Source organism: Mesoplodon mirus (genome assembly GCF_964341445.2).
Source record: "Mesoplodon mirus genome assembly, chromosome: 2".
In the NCBI taxonomy this organism is placed as follows: Eukaryota; Metazoa; Chordata; class Mammalia; order Artiodactyla; family Ziphiidae; genus Mesoplodon; species Mesoplodon mirus.
This window is the reverse complement of record NC_138977.1, coordinates 116,319,047-116,339,921: the sequence shown is the minus strand read 5'-3', so window position 1 is coordinate 116,339,921 and position 20,875 is coordinate 116,319,047. Positions and strand designations below refer to the sequence as shown.

Here is a 20,875-nt window from a genome sequence, read left to right as displayed (position 1 = left end):
GCACCTTAAGGGCAGTGTTTCCCAAACTCTGTTCCCTGGAACACTCATTAGGAACACCTTCAGTGGCCAAATAAGTTTGGAAAATTGCTGCATACCTTGCATTTCCCTTGAAGATTTACAACATAGAGTAATTAGCTTTTTAAAGGCTCTAGGAATTCTTGCAGGGAAAAGCTGGGTAGCCTAGCAGTTTCTAAATTTGTTTGCTGACCTAACGCCTATTTCCAGTCACCTTTATGAATTCCCAGTTCTGTGGGCGCACCTTGAGAAACCCAGCCTCAGAGTCAGTTCTTATGAGGAGAATTATGGGGGCAAAGCATGTGATTGTTTATAAAGCTCGAGTCCTGGACCAGATATTTGATAGTCACGGCTGGGAACCCTGACCTTCACTGTTTTCCAGGAAGGGGCTTCTGGGGTCCAGGCTGGCCTCCCACCCCTGACTCCTTTCAGTTCATCATCCATCCGGCATGTGCATTCAGGGCTGCAGGGATCGTGGGAAGTAAAGAAACATCTCTTATTTTATTTATGGAGGAGGATGGTGTACAGGTGGGCTATGCTTCCACTTGGGAGGGTTCACTGCTTTTGCAGCTCTTGGATGGGGGTGTGGATCTGCAGGTCCCGGGCCCTGAAGACCCAGCGCTGGCCGAGTGGTGGCAGTGAGCTGGGTGCCCCATGGGCCACGGGTTGACCCTGATCCGTGCATGTGCTCTCGTGCCGTCCTGGTGGGACCAGGAGCCACCTGGGTGAGACGAGGCAGGATGTAGCCGAGGAACGGGAAGAGTTGATGTGCCCATCACGCGGCCGAGCCCCCAACCTGCAGATCAGCCCCCTGTGCCCATACCACCTGAGCCCATGGCCTTTCTGGGTTGCATCTCCTCTTCTCATTTGCCCAGTCCAGGTTTTCCCTCACCAGTAGGGACCATAACCCTGTTGAAGGCAGAACGGGTCAAATTTTTCCTGCATCCATGACAGCACTTTGCACCGAGCTGAGTCCATAGGACGGGACCACCTGTAGGTGGTTTCTGGGAGCCCAGCGATGGCCCTGGCATATGAGAGTCAACTGAGTTACCTGCCACCGAGTAAGCCCCCCAAGGGTGGCGAAATATTAAAACGATATTTGTATATTTCGTGGACAAGTTCAAACACTTCTCAAAAAATACTGTAGTTTCAATATCATTATGATATCACTTATGTTTGGAATCTAAAAAAATGGTACAATTTAACTTATTTACAAAACAGAAATAGACTCACAGACATAGAAAACAAACTTATGGTTACTGAAGGGGAAAGCGGGGGGATAAATTAGGAGTTTGGGATTAACACATACAAGCTACTATATGTAAAATAGATAAACAACAAGGACCTACTGTATAGCACAGGGAACTATATTCACTTCTTATAATAACCTAAAATGGAAAAGAATCTGAAAAAGAATATATATATGCATATATATATATATACACACACACACGTGTGTGTGTATGTATAACTTAATCACTTTGCTGTACACCTGAAACTAACACAACATTGTAAATTAACTATACTTCAATTTAAACATGGTTAAAAAACACTGTAGTTTCGTCTCCTCACTTTTTTTTTAACTTCTTGACGAAATTTGAATATTTATTTATTATTATTATTTTTCATCATTATTGGAGTATATTTGCTTTACAATGGTGTGTTAGTTTCTGCTTTATAACAAAGTGAATCAGTTATACATATGTTCCCGTATCTCTTCCCTCTTGCGTCTCCCTCCCTCCCACCCTCCCTATCCCACCCCTCTAGGTGGTCACAAAGCACCGAGCTGATCTTATGCTACGCGGCTGCTTCCCACTAGCTATCTATTTTATGTTTGATAGTGTATATATGTCCATGCCACTCTCTCACTTTGTCCCAGCTTACCCTTCCCCCTCCCCATATCCTCAAGTCCATTCTCAAGTAGGTCTGTGTCTTTATTCCCGTTTTACCCCTAGGTTCTTCATGACATTTTTTTTTCTTAGATTCCATATATATGTGTTAGCATACAGTATTTGTCTTTCTCTTTCTGACTTACTTCACTCTGTATGACAGACTCTAGGTCCATCCACCTCATTACAAATAACTCAAATTTCGTTGCTTTTTATGGCTGAGTAATATTCCATTGTATATATGTGCCACATCTTCTTTATCAATTCATCCGATGATGGACACTTAGGTTGCTTCCATCTCCTGGCTATTCCAAATAAAGCTGCAATGAACATTTTGGTACATGACTCTTTTTGAATTATGGTTTTCTCAGGGTATATGCCCAGTAGTGGGATTGCTGGGTCGTATGGTAGTTCTATTTGTAGTTTTTTAAGGAACCTCCATACTGTTCTCCATAGTTGCTGTACCAATTCACATTCCCACCAGCAGTGCAAGAGTGTTCCCTTTTCTCCACACCCTCTCCAGCATTTATTGTTTCTAGATTTTTTGATGATGGCCATTCTGACCGGTGTGAGATGATATCTCACTGTAGTTTTTTTTTGTGTGTGTGTGGTACGTGGGCCTCTCACTGTTGTGGCCTCTCCCTTTGCGGAGCACAGGCTCCGGACGCGCAGGCTCAGCGGCCATGGCTCACGGGCCCAGCCGCTCCACGGCATGTGGGATCTTCCTGGACCGGGGCACGAACCCGTGTCCCCTGCATTGGCAGGCGGACTCTCAACCACTGCGCCACCAGGGAAGCCCCTCACTGTAGTTTTGATTTGCATTTCTCTAATGGTTAATGATGTTGAGCATTCTTTCATGTGTTTGTTGGCAATCTGTATATCTTCTTTGGAGAAATGTCTATTTAGGTCTTCTGCCCATTTTTGGATTGGGTTGTTTGTTTTTTTGTTATTGAGCTGCCTGAGCTGCCTGTAAATTTTGGAGATTAATCCTTTGTCAGTTGCTTCATTTGCAAATATTTTCTCCCATTCTGAGGGTTGTCTTTTGGTCTTGTTTATGGTTTCCTTTGCTGTGCAAAAGCTTTTAAGTTTCATTAGGTCCCATTTGTTTATTTTTGTTTTTATTTCCATTTCTCTAGGAGGTGGCTCAAAAAGGATCTTGCTGTGATTTATGTCATAGAGTGTTCTGCCTATGTTTTCCTCTAAGAGTTTTATAGTGCCTGGCCTTACATTTAGGTCTTTAATCCATTTTGAGCTTATTTTTGTGTATGGTGTTAGGGAGTGTTCTAATTTCATACTTTTACATGTCCCTGTCCAGTTTTCCCAGCACCACTTATTGAAGAGGCTGTCCTTTCTCCACTGTACATTCCTGCCTCCTTTATCAAAGATAAGGTGACCATATGTCCGTGGGTTTATCTCTGGGCTTTCTATCCTGTTCCATTGATCTATATTTCTGTTTTTGTGCCAGTACCATACTGTCTTGATTACTGTAGCTTTGTAGTATAGTCTGAAGTCCAGGAGCCTGATTCCTCCGGCTCCATTTTTCTTTCTCAAGATTGCTTTGGCTATTCGGGGTCTTTTGTGTTTCCATATAAACTGTGAACTTTTTTGTTCTAGGTCTGTGAAAAATGCCAGTGGTAGTTTGATAGGGATTGCATTGAATCTGCAGTTTGCTTTGGGTAGTATAGTCATTTTCACAGTGTTGATTCTTCCAACCCAAGAACATGGTATATCTCTCCATCTGTTTGTATCATTTTTAATTTCTTTCATCAGTGTCTTATAGTTTTCTGCATACAGGTCTTTTGTCTCCTTAGGTAGGTTTATTCCTAGATATTTTATTCTTTTTGTTGCAGTGGTAAATGGGAGTGCTTTCTTAATTTCACTTTCAGATTTTTCATCACTAGTGTATAGGAATGCCAGAGATTTCTGTGCATTAATTTTGTATCCTGCAACTTTACCAAATTCATTGATTAGCTCTAGTAGTTTTCTGGTAGCATCTTTAGGATTCTCTATGTATAGTATCCTGTCATCTGCAAACAGTGACAGCTTTACTTCTTCTTTTCCAATTTGGATTCCTTTTATTTCCTTTTCTTCTCTGATTGCTGTGGCTAAAACTTCCAAAACTATGTTGAATAATAGTGGTGAGAGTGGGCAACCTTGTCTTGTTCCTGATCTTAGTGGAAATGGTTTCAGTTTTTCACCATTGAGGACGATGTTGGCTGTGGGTTTCTCATATATTGCCTTTATTATGTTGAGGAGAGTTCCCTCTATGCCTACTTTCTGCAGGGTTTTTATCATAAATGGGTGTTGAATTTTGTTGAAGCTTTCTCTGCTTCTATTGAGATGATCATATGGTTTTTCTCCTTCAATTTGTTGTTATGGTGCATCACATTGATTGATTTGCGTATATTGAAGAATCCTTGCATTCCTGGAATAAACCCCACTTGATCATGGTGTATGATCCTTTTAAGTGCTGTTGGATTCTGTTTGCTAGTATTTTGTTGAGGATTTTTGCATCTATGTTCATCAGTGATATTGGCCTGTAGTTTTCTTTCTTTGTGACATCTTTGTCTGGTTTTGGTATCAGGGTGATGGTGGCCTTGTAGAATGAGTTTGGGAGTGTTCCTCCCTCTGCTATATTTTGGAAGAGTTTGAGAAGGATAGGTGTTAGCTCTTCTCTAAATGTTAGCTAGAATTTGCCTGTGAAGCCATCTGGTCCTGGGCTTTTGTTTGATGGAAGATTTTTATTCACAGTTTAAATTTCAGTGCTTGTGATTGGTCTGTTCATATTTTCTATTTCTTCCTGAGTCAGTCTTGGCAGGTTGTGCATTTCTAAGAATTTGTCCATTTCTTCCAGGTTGTCCATTTTATTGGCATAGAGTTGCTTGTAGTAATCTCTCATGATCTTTTGTATTTCTGCAGTGTCAGTTGTTACTTCTCCTTTTTCATTTCTAATTCTATTGATTTGAGTCTTCTCCCTTCTTTTCTTGATGAGTCTGGCTAATGGTTTGTCAATTTTGTTTATCTTCTCAAAGAACCAGCTTTTAGTTTGGTTGATCTTTGCTATCGTTTCCTTCATTTCTTTTTCATTTATTTCTGATCTGATCTTTATGATTTCTTTCCTTCTGCTAACTTTGGGGGTTTTTTGTTCTTCTTTCTCTAATTGCTTTAGGTGCAGGGTCAGGTTGTTTACTCGAAATGTTTCCTGTTTCTTAAGGCAGGATTGTATTGCTATAAACTTCCCTCTTAGAACTGCTTTTGCTACATCCCATAGGTTTTGGGTCATCGTGTCTCCATTGTCATTTGTTTCTAGGTATTTTTTGATTTCCTCTTTGATTTCTTCAGTGATCACTCAGTTATTAAGTAGTGTATTGTTTAGCCTCCATGTGTTTGTATTTTTTACAGATCTTTTCCTGTAATTGATATCTAGTCTCATAGCATTGTGGTCGGAAAAGATACTTGATACAATTTCAATTTTCTTAAATTTACCAAGGCTTGATTTGTGACCCAAGATATGATCTATCCTGGAGAATGTTCCATGGGCACTTGAGAAAAATGTGTATTCTTTTGTTTTTGGATGGAATGTCCTATAAATATCAATTAAGTCCATCTTGTTTAATGTATCATTTAAAGCTTGTGTTTCCTTATTTATTTTCATTTTGGATGATCTGTCCATTGGTGAAAGTGGGGTGTTAAAGTCCCCTACTATGAATGTGTTACTGTCGATTTACCCTTTTATGGCTGTTAGTATTTGCCTTATGTATTAAGGTGCTCCTATGTTGGGTGCATAAATACTTACAATTGTCATATCTTCTTCTTGCATCGATCCCTTGATCATTATGTAGTGTCCTTCTTTGTCTCTTGTAATAGTCTTTATTTTAAAGTCTATTTTGTCTGATATGAGAATTGCTACTCCACCTTTCTTTTGGTTTCCATTTGCATGGAATATCTTTTCTATCCCCTCACTTTCAGTCTGTATGTGTCCCTACGTCTGAAGTGGGTCTCTTGTAGACAGCATATATACGGGTCTTGTTTTTGTATCCATTCAGCGAGTCTGTGTCTTTTGGTGGGAGCATTTAATCCATTTACATTTAAGGTGATTATCGATATGTATGTTCCTATTCCCATTTTTGTTAATTGTTTTGGGTTTGTTATTGTAGGTCTTTTCCTTCTCTTGTGTTTCTTGCCTAGAGATGTTCCTTTAGCATTTGTTGTAAAGCTGGTTTGGTGATGCTGAACTCTCTCAGCTTTTGCTTGTCTGTAAAGGTTTTAATTTCTCCGTCAAATCTGAAGGAGGTCCGTTATGGGTAGAGTAATCTTGATTGTAGGTTTTTCTCCTTCATCACTTTAAATATGTCCTGCCAGTCCTTTCCTGCTTGCAGAGTTTCTGCTGAAAGATCAGCTGTTAACCTTATGGTGATTCCCTTGTGTGTTATTTGTTGTTTTTCCCTTGCTGCTTTTAATATGTTTTCTTTGTCTTTAATTTTTGACAGTTTGATTAATATGTGTCTTGGCGTGTTTCTCCTTGGATTTATCCTGTATGGGACTCTGCTTCCTGGACTTGATTAACTATTTCCTTTCCCATATTAGGGAAGTTTTTAACTATAATGTCTTCAAATATTTTCTCAGTCCCTTTCTTTTTCTCTTCTTCTTCTGGGACCCCTATAATTTGAATGTTGGTGCGTTTCATGTTGTCCCAGAGGTCTCTGAGACTGTCCTCAATTCTTTTTTTTTTTTTTTTTTTGCAGTACGCGGGCCTCTCACTGCTGCGGCCTCTGCCATTGTGGAGCACAGGCTCCAGACACGCAGGCCCAGCGGCCATGGCTCACGGGCCCAGCCGCTCCGCAGCATGTGGGATCCTCCCGGACCGGGGCACGAACCCGTGTCCCCTGCATCGGCAGGCGGACTCCCAACCACTGCGCCACCAGGGAAGCCCTGTCCTCAATTCTTTTCATTCTTTTTTCTTTATTCTACTCTGCAGTAGTTATTTCCACTATTTTATCTTCCAGGTCACTTATCCGTTCTTCTGCCTCAGTTATTCTGCTATTGATCCCTTCTAGAGTATTTTTAATTTCGTTTATTGTGTTGTTCATCGTTGCTTGTTTCCTCTTTAGTTCTTCTAGGTCCTTGTTAAATGTTTCTTGCATTTTGTCTATTCTATTTCCAAGATTTTGGATCATCTTTACTATCATTATTGTGAATTCTTTTTCAGGTAGACTGCCTATTTCCTCTTCATTTGTTAGGCCTGGTTGGTTTTTATCTTGCTCCTTCATCTGCTGTGTGTTTTTCTGTCTTCTCATTTTGCTTAACTTACTGTGTTTAGGGTCTCCTTTTTGCAGGCTGCAGGTTCGTAGTTCCTGTTGTTTTTGGTGTCTGTCCCCAGTGGATAAAGTTGGTTTAGTGGGTTGGTTTAGTGGTTTAGTAGGTTTCCTGGTGGAGGGGACTAGTGCCTGTGTTCTGGTGGATGAGGCTGGATATTGTCTTTCTGGTGGGCAGGTCCACGTCTTGTGGTGTGTTTTGGGGTACCTGTGGCCTTATTGTGATTTTAGGTAGCCTGTCTGCTAATGGGTGAGGTTGTGTTCCTGTCTTGCTAGTTGTTTGGCATAGGGTGTCCAGCACTGTAGCTTGCTGGTCGTTGAGTGAAGCTGGGTGTTGGTGTTGAGATGGAGATCTCTGGGAGATTTTCGCCGATTGATATTACATGGAGCTGGGAGGTCTCTTGTGGTCCAGCGTCCTGAAGTTGGCTCTCCCACCTCAGAGGCACAGCACTGACTCCTGGCTGCAGCACCAAGGGCCTTTCATCCACACAGCTCAGAATAAAAGGGAGAAAAAGAAAGAAAGAGGGTAAAAGAAAATAAAGTAAGATAAAATAAAATAGTTATTAAAATAAAAAATAATTATTAAGAAAAAAAATTTTTTTAAGTAAAAACAAAACAAAAACGGACAGACAGAACCCTAGGACAAATGGTGAAAGCAAAGTTATACATACAGACAAAATCTCACACAGAAGCATACACATACACACACAAAAAGAGGAAAAAGGGAAAAAATAATAAATCTTGCTCTCAAAGTCCACCTCCTCAATTTGGGATGATTCGTTGTCTATTCAGGTATTCCTCAGATGCAGGGTACATCAAGCTGATTGTGGAGATTTAATCTGCTGCTCCTGAGGCTGCTGGGAGAGATTTCCCTTTCTCCTCTTTGTTCGCACAGCTCCCGGGGTTCAGCTTTGGATTTGGCCCCGCCTCTGCGTGTAGGTCGCTGGAGGGCGTCTGTTCTTCGCTCAGACAGGACGGGGTTAAAGGAGCCGCTGATTCGGGGGCTCTGGCTCACTCAGGCCGGGGGGGTAGGTTGGGGCACGATGCGGGGGCGAGCCTGCGGCAGCAGAGGCCAGCGTGATGTTGCACCAGCCTGAGGCGCGCCATGCGTTCTCCCGGGGAAGTTGTCCCTGGATCACGGGACCCTGGCAGTGGCGGGCTGCACAGGCTCCCGGGAGGGGAGGTGTGGACAGTGACCTGTGCTCTCACACAGACTTCTTGGTGGCGGCAGCAGCAGCCTTAGCGTCTCAGGCCCGTCTCTGGGGTCCGCGCTGATAGCCGCGACTCGCGCACGTCTCTGGAGCTCCTTTAAGCGGCGCTGTTAATCCCCTCTCCTTGCGCACCAGGAAACAAAGAGGGAAGAAAAAGTCTCTTGCCTCTTCGGCAGGCCCAGACTTTTCCCCGACTCCCTCCTGGCCAGCCGTGGTATACTAACCCCTTCAGGCTGTGTTCATGCCGCCAACCCCGGTCCTCTGCCTGCGCCTCAGGTCCCAGCCCCGCCCGCCTCGGTGGCCGAGCAGACAAGCCTCTCGGGCTGGTGAGTGCCGGTCAGCGCCGACCCTCTGTGCGGGAATCTCTCCGCTTTGCCCTCCGCATCCTGGTGGCTGCGCTCTGCTCCGTGGCTACGAAGCTTTCCCCCTCTGCCACCCACAGTCTCCGCCCTCGAAGGGGCTTCCTAGTGTGTGGAAACCTTTCCTCCTTCACGGCTCCCTCCCACTGGTGCAGGTCCCGTCCCTATTCTGTCTCTGTTTATTCTTTTTTCTTTTTCCCTACCCAGGTACGTGGGGAGTTTCTTGCCTTTTGGGAGGTCTGAGGTCTTCTGTCAGCGTTCAGTAGGTGTTCTGTAGGAGTTGTTCCCCGTGTAGATGTATTTCTGATCTATCTGTGGGGAGGAAGGTGAGGGGAGGAAGGCGATCTCCGCGTCTTACTCTTCCGCCATCTTCCCCCTCCCGCCCGTCTCCTCACTTTGACATCTGTGGAGAATTCTCTTTTTCTTTTTTTTAAATTTATTTATTTTGGACTGTGTTGGGTCTCCGTTGCTGTGCGCGGGCTTCTCATTGTGGTGACTTGTCTTGTTGCGGAGCACGGGCTTCAGTAGTTGTGGCACGCGGGCTCTAGAGTGCAGGCTCAGTAGTTGTGGTGCACGGGCTTGGTTGCCCTGTGGCATATGGGATCTTCCTGGAGCAGGACTTGAACCCGTGTCCCCTGCACTGGCAGGCAGATTATTATTATTATTATTATTTTTGCGGTACACAGGTCTCTCACTGTTGTGACCTCTCCCATTGCGGAGCACCGACTCCGGACACGCAGGCTCAGCGGCCATGGCTCACGGGCCCAGCCACTCCGCGGCATGTTGGATCTTCCCAGACCGGGGCACGAACCCGCGTCCCCTGCATCGGCAGGCGGACTCTCAACCATTGCGCCATCAGGGAAGCCCTGGCAGGCAGATTCTTAACCACTGTGCCACCAGGGAAGCCCCAAGAATTCTCTTGAATTATTTAAAAGCAAGATCCTCAAGTACTATGTATCATAAGAGCGTTTTTCTGAGAGCATTGTTATAGGTTGCATGAATCAGTACTATTCAGTATTACCAGTAACAGAACTTTGGAGTGATATATTAATCTGTGTCTTATTCCTAAGGGAGGTTGTTTTATAACTTTTCTCCTTCTCATGGACTGCAGAGAAATACCAAAGGTGATGTGACTTGCCAAAAATCCCACGGGAGCTTGTCAGAGAAAGCTGAGCTCAGGGCCCCTTTGACGTAAGGGCAGTGTACTCACGCCATCTCTCTGTGTTTTTACCAGGTACTTTATTTGTGATGTGAACCCCTACTTCCTACCTCCTTCCCAAAGGGATTTAGGACAGAGAGAAAACTCATGTCACAAACAAAATAATTCCTCCATAAGTTCGGAATGCTCCCCTGTGAAGCTCTGAAAATGTGTTTTTAAAAAGCGGGGCGTGGGTTTGCTTATTGTAAAGTCTGTAGGAATGTCTGCGGTTCCCCTCTCGCCCAGATGTTGATTCTGAGGATTAGAGTCCTCAGTTGGTGGCACGTTGTTGTAAGTTTGAGGCAGGCATGAGCGTGAACATCGTGGGGTGCCGTCCGTGGACTTGGAACGTCCCCTGATCTCTGTTCTTGGCACTGTACCTGGACTCTTGTGGTGTCGTCTCATTACTGTGATCGAGTATTTCAGTGCGTTTGAAATGAATGATTGCAAAGCTACTTAAGAATAATAGGTCAGGCAGTTTTCATCTCTTTTGTAGTTCCTACGAGGTGGTCTTTGTGCTAGCCAAACCCGAATCTGAATCACTCGCTTGGGGTGGGCAGTCTATTAAAATGCAGATTCCTGGGTCCCAGCCCAGACCCATCAGCTTGGCACCTCGGAGGATGGGGCTCTGGGATTTGCATCTTTAGCAGGTTCCCTGGGTGATTCCTATGCACGGATAAGTCTGAGAATTACTACTGAAGGTCCTCAGAAGTGTCTTTGAAAAGGCTCCTGGGGGAATGGCTGCTTCTATTGCGCGTGTTTTGTGGGAATCGACCCCTAGGGTCACGTGGAGGCTCGCTGCCCCTCGTGACATCTGTCTGCATCTGCAGACACGGCAGGGCACTTGGATCCACTGAAGCCTTTCCCAGCATTATGTTCGCATAACCCTCCAGCAGATTTCTCACTGCTTGCTCCTCAGACAGGAGGGCGACAGTATGGAGCTCCCGTGAGCCCCCATGGGTTCCAGGGCTGCCTGTCCCCTCCTCCCCTGTCGCCAGGACCGTGCTCTTACTCCCCACCCTGTTTTCCCCTTGTCCTTGCCTCCTTACCACTCAGGCAGGGTTTCTCCCCCTTAGACAGGTGTTTGGGGGCTGAGTAAATCCCGAGGGAAGTACCAAGGGCCCAGAGGGCTGAGGAGGGGGGAACAGCACATGGCGTAGGATGGTGGGTTCCCAGAGGGACATCGCAGCCCTCAGGGCCAGCAGGAGGAAAGGCGGGGTGCCGAGGGCATGTTTGGGAGCTCCGTGCAGAGGGAGAGCCTGGGCGCAGGGAGCTCAGGTCGTCTGATCCTCGCCGTCCACGGCAGGAGCATCTCTGAAAAAATGTCCTCACTCCTCTGCTCTTCCACACCCTTCCTTTCCTTCTGCCCGTGCTGCCGCCACCCGCTCGCAGACACCGGGGGTCAGGAGAGCAAGCGTATGGGCACCTGCATGGCTGCTCCAATGCACCCCGAGCCAGACCCTGACCGGTGACCGCACTCAGGGCTCCCGCGAGCACATACCCACGCTGTGGGAAGAGCCGCGTGTCTCGTGGGGCCGGAGCCTGTGCTGACACCTGCTTTCCATCTCCCCTTCGCCTTCTCACAGGCTCTGCCAGGCCAGCCTCTGCCCCCTGCATGGGCCTGTTAACAGACTGTGCAGGCTGCGAAAATCTGGGGAAATTCCAACAGGCAGCATGTCATCGAGTTTGACACTCCTGTAGTCCAGTGGGCTGCAGAGTTTGAGGCCTGAGTCGATGGACACACGTACATTCAAACCACATGCTTTTGGTGCCAGTGAAAGCCCTAATAAAGTGTGAGAGTGAACTGTTTATCTCTGGGGGAAGTATGGGCTCCAATACAATTTTTTTTTTTTTTTTTTTGGCCACACTGTGCAGCATGTGGGATCTTAGTTCCCTGACCAGAGATTGAGCCTACGCCCCCTGCATTGTAAGCGTGGAGTCTTAACCACTGGACCACCAGGGAAGTCCCTCAAATATAAATCTTAAAATAAGGGACGTACCGGCTAGTGGTAGACTAGTAATACCTTAAAAAAACAAAACATTTTAACCATTTGTAAATACCTTTCCTTTTAAATTTCAAATTAAATTTAAATTGTATGCACAGCCTAAACAATGTTTAGCTTCACAAACTTTCTCACAAAGCAGACGTCTCAGTTTCAGAGGCCGTGCCCCAGCGCCCAGGCACCAAGGGAAAGGGGAGTTCTAAGCAATGATATCAGTTTGTCAGTGTCAGCAGATTGTGTACCCAACTTGCCGTGTTTTTTTTGTTGTTGCAGGTGATTTTTAAAGCCAAGTCAAAATATTCTCCAGAATTACTCAAATACCGGTAAGTTCACCCTCCCCCTCCCGCCCCCCAGGACATTTCTCTGTGTGACAGCAGGTGACCTCGAGGTTTGCACACATCACTTCCCTGTGAGCTGCCCGAAACCGGCCTGCTTGATGGGTGTCGCGTTCACTGCTCACTGAATCACCGCTTAGCAGGCCTTGCAGCATATTGGCCTTGATTAGAAGAAATAAGAGTCTGGTAGGGACTTGCTGGCGGCCCAGTGGTTAAGACTCCCAGCTTCCACTGCAGGGGGTGTGGGTTTGATCCGTGGTTAGGGAACTAAGATCCCACATGCCATGTGGCATGACCAAAAAAAAAAAAAAACAAGAGTCTGGTTCCTTTCCTAACCAGGGAGAACAGAGAGGGGAAATAAGTCTAAGTCATGCATGCTGCATCTAAACCTTTTCGAGGCGCTTGCGAAGTCAAGGGCCTCAGCAGAAGGAAGGCGAGCTCCCTAAAGATGCCCACGTGGCCAGACATCCCCCTCCCTACCCACTGGGTGCAGGTGCAGCTCTGGTAGAGCCTTGTCCCCGAGGCCCTGCCCCCTCCCCTTGGTGGCCTGACCCCCAGTCCCTGGCTGCTGACTGCTGGCAGGCTCTGTTTCTGGAACTCACCAGTGAGGCCCATGCAGGGCTGAGCAGGAGAGGCTTATAATCTGGAAAGGGAGGCTTTAAATCACATGCCGAATTGATGGCAGGAGGTAGATATGCATGTTTTTCCTGGGGGGGCGGGACGGGTCCATCGCTCTGCCCAAGTTTTCAAAGAGGCCTATTGACCTCCCAGCAGCAAAGAACCCCAGTGGCTTCAAGAGTGGTCAGCCTTGGGGGACTTCCCTGGTGGTCTAGTAGTTAGGACTTCGCCTTCCAATGCAGGGGGTGTAGGTTCACTCCGTGGTTGGGGAGCTGGGATCTCACATGTCTCACGGTCAAAAGACCAAGACTTAAAACAGGAACAATATTGTAACAAATTCAATAAAGACTTAAAAAAAAAAAAAAAAAGAATGGTCAGCCTTGAGATGTAGAGAACAAATATATAGACACCAAGGCGGGAAAGCAGGGGGCAGGGTGGTGGTGGTGTGATGAATTGGGAGATTGGGATTGACATGTATACACTAATATGTATAAAATAGAGAACTAATAACCTGCTGTATAGAAAAAAGCAAAATTCAAGAATAGTCAGCCTTGGGCAGAGGGGGAAGGGAGACAAGGTGTTCAGAAGGTGTGAGATGGGCACCGCGTGAGCCAAGGTGTCCTGATTTCCCTGCCTGGGAGAGCTCGGCTGCCTAGGTAAACATTTCTGGAAAGGTGGCTTTGGCCACTTACCTTCTAGAGTCAAAATGAAATTTTAGTTATTTTGTTACTTTACAAACATGTAAAAATGTATACATATTTTATTTAAACATGTATCATCTTAAATTTACAAAGACTTTTATTTAAAATTCTGAAAGTGTATTTTTATTTTTATTTTTTATTTTTTGCGGTATGTGGGCCTCTCACTGTTGTGGCCTCTCCCGTTGCGGAGCACAGGCTCCAGATGCGCAGGCTCAGTGGCCATGGCTCACGGGCCCAGCCGCTCTGCGGCATGTGGAATCTTCCCGGACCGGGGCACGAACCCACGTCCCCTGCTTTGGCAGGCAGACTCTCAACCACTGCGCCACCAGGAAAGCCCGACAAGCGCTTTAAAAAAAAATATTTCAAGGATTATTTTCACAGATGATTATCAAACAGTATTACAAAGTATCATGTGCAAAATTCCATTAAAAAAATCATTTACAAAAGGAAGTACGACATGGTATGTGTTGAGGGTTTTAGGTGTACAGCAAAAGCTTAGAAAGGGACAACGTACAAAGCCAAATTAGATGACTATGCATCTTTACACAGTACAATAACATGTTTTTGTAACTACCTGTGTTACGTTGATACGAGACCCTCATCCTCTGTGCAAACTGCCCCCCACCCAAGGAGGTTTCGTAAAACAGAAATTTAACTTCACCACACATTCTACAACACAGGTGGGCTTTTTGGTGCATTTGCAAACTCCTTTCCAAACTCACGTAATGTGAGTTTCATTGAATTTATTTAACTCAATGAAACTCACATTACGTGGTTTCTGCCCAAAATAATTTGATGCCGTTAGTTTTGATTTATGTGGAAAAGGAAAAAAAAAAAAGCATTGTTCTTATGTTTTTTTCCTCGTGGGGTTTTCAAAATTGCTTCCGAAAGCAAATAACATGGGACAGTTTCTGCGAATCTCACTGCATATTCACAGTATTTTCAGCATAGGTGGTTCCTTCTGTCTCCTTTTCCCACTTCCTTCAAGGAGCCTGAACCAGCAGACTCCACCCCTTAGTCCTCTGTTAGAGTCTGTATTTCCCTCTCGACCTCTCTCTACATTCATTTCTTTCCTGATCCTCAGCATCACTTGGTGAAAACACAAAACAAAGTGATACCACTGAGTGTGAATAAGGTAATAACAGTACGTCGGATTTCGAAAGGCATTCTATGGCCAGTGTCAGTAATACATGGCTGTAAGAAACCCAGCAGTCTCTCCCCACAAAGTTGCCCAAACATCTGGTTACAGAAGAGAGACTTTTAAAATGCAGTACTCTCAAATCCAGCAAGAGATTTCTTTTTGCATATTAAATGTTAAAATCACATGCATAATTATAGAATATCTTAAGGTTACAAAAATATTTTAAAACCCAATCCTGACAGTTTACCTGCAACTGCTATAAAAATTTCTATGAAATATATAAAAACACAAAGGCTCTTCATTAAAAAAAGAAGAGGGCTTCCCTGGTGGCGCAGTGGTTGAGAGTCTGCCTGCCGATGCAGGGGACACGGGTTTGTGCCCCGGTCTGGGAAGATCCCACATGCCGTGGAGCAGCTGGGCCTGTGAGCCAGGGCCGCTGAGCCTGCGCGTCCGGAGCCTGTGCTCCGCAGCAGGAGAGGCCACAACAGTGAGAGGCCTGCGTACTGCAAAAAAAAAAAAAAAAAAAAAAAAAAGAAGGAAGGGAGGGAGGGAGGGAGGAATGGATGGAGACACTCACTGAACTGAGAGGTCTTTCATGCACCGCATCGGACAGTCTTCTCAAAAGCCTGCTGTTGAACTCAAGAGCTTGTACCTTAAATGTTTATTTAGTACGTATACATACACGTGAGCCAACCCAGAACCTGGCTGGGGGTAGACAGCAAACGACCTTGGGACACCTGAACCATCAGATGCAATTCTCCAGCTCCGAAGGATGGATCCTACTGTTTCATGAACCTCAGCTACCCTGCTTGGGCGTCGTGGCTAAAGGTGCCCTTGGCCTGTGGATGGCTCCATCACTGAACCAAGTGGTCCCCAAGGAGGTGACTGCTTTTCAAGCACGAGCACGTGGCAGCCAGAGGCCAGGTTCCTAACTCCCCTCTTTGGATGCACCACTGGGAAGCCTCACGTGTCTCCTAGGAGACGGTGAGCTCTTCTTCCCCGTACTCCTCGGGGTCGGCCCCCTGGAACTTCTCGGCACAGAGCCGACACACGTCCTCCATGGTGACATCACGCCTCAGGAGGAGGGTCTCTCCCACGCAGCCACTGTTGACATCTTGGAATGCAGGCCGGAGGTGATTCAGAGCGTCATCCACTGCGGGGATGGTCCGGTTGGTGAGACGAGCGCTTTTGAACGTGGTCGTACAGGAGCTGTAACTGAGGCCGGAGGAGGGAACGTATTTCCCGAGGAGGAGGGAACGTATTTCCCGAGGAGGAGGGAACGTATTTCCCGAGGAGGAGGGCACGTATTTCCCGAGGAGGAGGGCGCAGAGCAGGAGCCATGGGTGCTGTCACCCCGGGGGAAGAAGAGGGGGAAGAGGGACCAGGGGCCTCCAGGGACAGGCTCAGACGGGGGAAGGATGGGGCGAGGGTCACGCCTTTGAGGTCAGCGAGTAGGTGGTGGGAGGACTTGAGGCAGCAGGGGTACCTGCGGAGGAGGTGATGGGGCCGGAGGTGACGCCTTTTTCTAGAAGTTGCTCTTGACGAGGGTGAGGCCTCACCGCTCCCTGGGTGATGTCAGAGGAGAAGCTCAGGGTCCCTTGAATTCTCACGGCGGCTCTTTGAGGCAGGAAGAAAGGGTCAAGCTCCGTTTTACAGAGGAGGACACGGCAGCCCCGAGCAGCCGAGGACCCGCCTGGTGTCGTGGCTCTGTGACCCAAGCTCTCTGAGTCACGCCCAGCAGATGAGAGCAGAGCTGGGGAGGGTATGGGGGGGAGCGGAGGCTCGGTGGCTGTCATGTGACCATTCAAGACAGAGAGGGTGGCGGGGGGCACACACCAGCAGTGTGTGGGTGGTGAGCTGGGCCTGGTTGGCTCTTGCTTTCCCTGTCCCCAGTGTCCTCTAGGGGTCCTGTATTATTTATTGTAGTAAAGAAAGAGTAGTAAGAATTTATATCCACCATAGTATTTAAAACAATACCCAGGAGGAATCCTCTGGAAAAGCTGAATGTCCAGATGGTGCTTCTTCTGGAGGCTCGTCGCCGTCACATGGATACAGAGTGTGCGCACACACCACCAAGGGGCTGGGAACGGTAGGGCTGATTCCAGAGGGTTCTGGATGTTTCTAAATTGTGTTCTTCACAAAAGCACAGCAGATAATAATAAAACAATTTAAAAAATAGGGCTTTCGAGGAACCAGAATGCAGATTTTTGGTGACTCCCCATTGGCCCTGCCTTTGTCTCTCTCTCCACGCCCCTGATTTCCCCCATCGCCGTGAGAACATGGTACAGAGCAGATGAGGTGGATTGCAAGGGCCTGGACCAGTGATCACGTCCTATAAAAGAACCTGTCCTTGGCAACTAATTCATGAGCATCCCCCCTGCCCCAAACCTGTTTCTGCGTGAAATGCTTTGAATGCGTGACTACACGTGAAGATGGATCTCTGAGCCTTCAAAGAGCTGCCCACCGCCAGCCTCACGCAGCACGACTCCAGGGGCGAGGGTCACGCTGGACCTTGCCCTGGGCCGGTGGGTGGCAGCTCTCACCACCCCTGTGCATGTGTCTCATCTCCTTTAATGGCATCACCCTGTGTCCATCCCCACGGTCCCCCGCCCCCCTGCCTCTGGCACGCCTCCCTGCTCAGCTCCCCGGGGCCGTTGTCTGCTGACTGCAGGCTCTTCACCCCTTCCCTGCTCTGCCAGCCCGTCTTTCTCAAAGACAGACATGGCCACGTCGGTCACTCCTTTGCTTATCAACCTCGAGTGTTCCCCGGCTGTCCTGCCCACCCTCCGGTCTCTCTCCCACCCCCGTCTGTTTCCCCTGCAGGGCTGGTGCTCAGTCCTACAAACACTCTTCAGCCCAAACCAAGCATACTCTTTCCTGCATTTCTGACTTTGTACCGATGATACTCTGTCTTCCATGTGCTTTGTCCATCCCTCCAGTGTCTTCCCGGCCACCCTGAGCAGGGGACCTGGGCCACCTCTTCTCCATCTTGTTACCTCGGCACCCCCAGCACAGGGCTCGGGTGGGAAGAACCGCAGTTCTTTCTCTCTAACTTTGAAAGAGACAATCCCTCAAGTTTAGATTGTTTCCACAAGAAGGGCGAGGATCTAGTATCTGCTGCAGTAGCGTGTTTAGGAAAGAAAGGGCAGCCCTCGTTTAGTTAGCTGACGCTTTTTGGATTCAGAGTGCACATCTTCACCTGGCTGACTCCTTCCCTCTCTTCCTCCTTGACATATTTATTGAGCTCCTACGGTATACAGTGTGGATAGAGGGGGTGAAGAAAAGAGCTGAAATCTCGACCCTCATGGAGTGTACTGTCTGGGTAGAAGCAGCACGTGGTCAGATCACTGTCCATATGCTTCATTATAAACAGGTGATAAGTCTGCGAAGTTCAAGTGCAGGGGACCGGGAAGCGGACCTCAGGGAGACCTGATCGTGTGCATCTAGTGAGGTCGGTGTGCAGGAGGTGTCAGGAAAGGCTTCTTGGAAGCAGTGATGTTTGAGCTAAGGTCTGAAGGCTGAGGAGGGGTGGGGTAGGCCAAGTTCCTTTGGTAGAAAAATTACGTGAGAGCCTTTGCCAGTGGACAGTAAATCATTCATTGCAAGACATACAATCACATTCAGATTAGCTTGGGTAAGTGGGGGGTTTATTCCATCACCCTGACATCTGATGGCAGAAAAGCAAACTGCAGCTGCCCCATGGCTGTGCTTCCCCTCCCAGCAGTCACTGCACCGGCTGCTGTCAGTGGCGTGATGGCTGGAGCTGGGACCAGGACCCAGTCTGTGATGGCTTTGGAAGACACCAACACTACCTTCTAGTTTCAAGCCCGCTTTTAGTTGCTGGTTTTCTGCTTTGGGACTTGCGGACATATTCAACTTAAATGGTCTATTTTTGAGCCAAACCAGTCTGTTTCTTATTTGCCTCTTGAGTGATATTTACCTGAAGTAAACACAATATGGACAGTCCTAGAGGGAAACTTGAACTGATTTCGGTTTTGGTAAATCTGAGAAACCTCTCTCTAGACCTTGCACAGGTCACGTAGGCAGCATGTAGCTCTGAGAAACCACAAGTTAAAAATGGCCAGTGGCATAGCCTGTCCCCTTCCGGCCCGGGGAAAGTGCTGAGGCTGAGGCTTACTCACTGCAGACTGTCCACTAGTGAGTGTTCCCATGCCAAAGGGGGTGCTGCCCAGACTCGGTGACTTTGGGGGGTTGGTGGTAAAACCCTTTCTTTTTTGGCTGCGCTGCTTGCAGGATCTTAGTTCCCCTACCAGTGATGGAACCCTGGCCCTCGGCAGTGAAAGCGCAGAGCCCTAACCACTGGACCACCAGGGAATTCCCTGAAATCCTTTTTAAGCATTATCTCACTTGATCTGCAAAAACAGCCAGCAAGGTGGGTATTATTCAGTCTGCTTTTGGATGGTGACACTGAGGCTCACCCAGGGCAATCTTGCCCAGGTTCTCAGAGTGCAGGATGCTTTCCGCTCTCCCCGAAACCCAGCCCTGCCTCTGAGCCCGGCTCTGCTCTCTGCATCCTTGTGAGTAGCGGGTGCATCAGTCCATGTACATACAGCCCCTCTGATCCTTACAGCCTCCCAGGGACAGGGGAAGCGGGGCTCAGGTAAAGGACCTTCCTGAGAGCACAGTTTGTAGTTGATTCGTCTTTTAGATTGGGAACCCTCCAAAGACCGAGCTCTTTTTTTTTTTCTGATTTTTTTAATTGAAATATAGTTGATGTACAATGTGCCAATCTCAGCTGTACAGCAAAGTGGCTCAGTTATACACATATAGACATTCTTTTCATATTCTTTCCCATTATGGTTTATCACAGGATATTGAATATAGTTCCCTGTGCTCTACAGTAGGACTTTGTTGTTTATCCATTCTAAATGTAATAGTTTGCATCTACCAGCCCTAAACTCTGAGCTCTTAAGTGTTAACTTTGGCATGTTCTGCTTCTAGCATGAAAAAAATCACAGTTTCCTTGTGGATTGATCCAGAATGTACAGGCAGCATGCGTGGAAGGGTGCCTTCAGTCCCTTCTCTGGTCCTTCCCAGGTTACCCCTCTACCTGGCCTCGCTCTTCATCAGCCTCGTTTTCCTGCTGGTGAACTTAACCTGTGCAGTGCTGGTGAAGACGGGCACCTGGGAGAGGAAAGGGATCGTCTCCGTGCGTGTGGCCATCAACGACTCGCTCTTCGTGCTGTGTGCCGTCTCCCTGTCCATCTGTCTCTACAAGATCTCCAAGATGTCCTTAGCTAACATTTACTTGGAGTCTAAGGTAAGGTGGACATGTGGTCGAGATCCTGCTGGTTCCCCCTGGTTCTCAAAAGAGTTCCCTGGTTTGCAAACAGAACTCAACCAATGCCTCTCACACCTGACCTCCTGCAAATGATGAGCCGGGTTGTGGTTGCCAAAACAGGGAGCCTTGTAGTTCCTTGAATTTTGTATGTGAGAATAGTTGGCTCTGGGTGGCTTGCGGCGTATGGGGGTGTGCAGAGTTACTGGCAGAGAGCTAAGACTCTGGTTTATGGATACAGCGGTTTAAGTGACATTTTAAAGGACCAGTGGCATTCATTGTGCCACTAATATTAATAGAAACACACACCTAGTGTTCCCTGCGTTCCCGGCACTTTTATAAGCGCTCTGCATGTGGAAACGACCGTAACCCTCACAACTCTATGGGAGTAGGTATCACTCGATAGATAGAGAAACTGAGGCAAAAAGAGGTCAGAGGCTCGCCCCGGGTTACACAGCCAGGAGATGCAGGGCCAAGATTTGGTCTCTGCAGCCTGGCTCCGGGGTCTGGGGTCTCTCCTCTCCATCACCCTGTCGTGGTGCAGGGATACTCAGATCCAGGCTCACCCCTGCCTTGGCTATGCCCATGAGAGGGTCCCCCTGAAGAGTGGGAACTGCTCCCGGGGTTCAGGACATCAGGCCTCTCATGGTGACAGTTCAGAGATGGAGCCAGACAGGCTGTGTGTTGAGCTGCAGCCCACAGACCTGCAATCCCTGTGTATAACTAGCTTCAAAACCAAAGAAAGAGCCCGGAGTCAGCAACAGAGATATTAGTGGTTTAATAGATGGGGG

The 20,875-nt window shown here is 47.4% G+C and overlaps 1 protein-coding gene across 1 annotated transcript in view; it reads left to right on the top strand.

The window, feature by feature from the left end:
* GPR137B (G protein-coupled receptor 137B) overlaps nucleotides 1-20,875 on the top strand; it is a 54,930-nt gene that overhangs the window by 16,012 nt on the left and 18,043 nt on the right. The window contains exons 2-3 of the mRNA XM_082640779.1: nucleotides 12,264-12,313; nucleotides 19,844-20,066. Coding sequence (XP_082496905.1) covers nucleotides 12,264-12,313; nucleotides 19,844-20,066 — 273 coding nt within the window. The remainder of the gene's footprint in view (nucleotides 1-12,263; nucleotides 12,314-19,843; nucleotides 20,067-20,875) is intronic.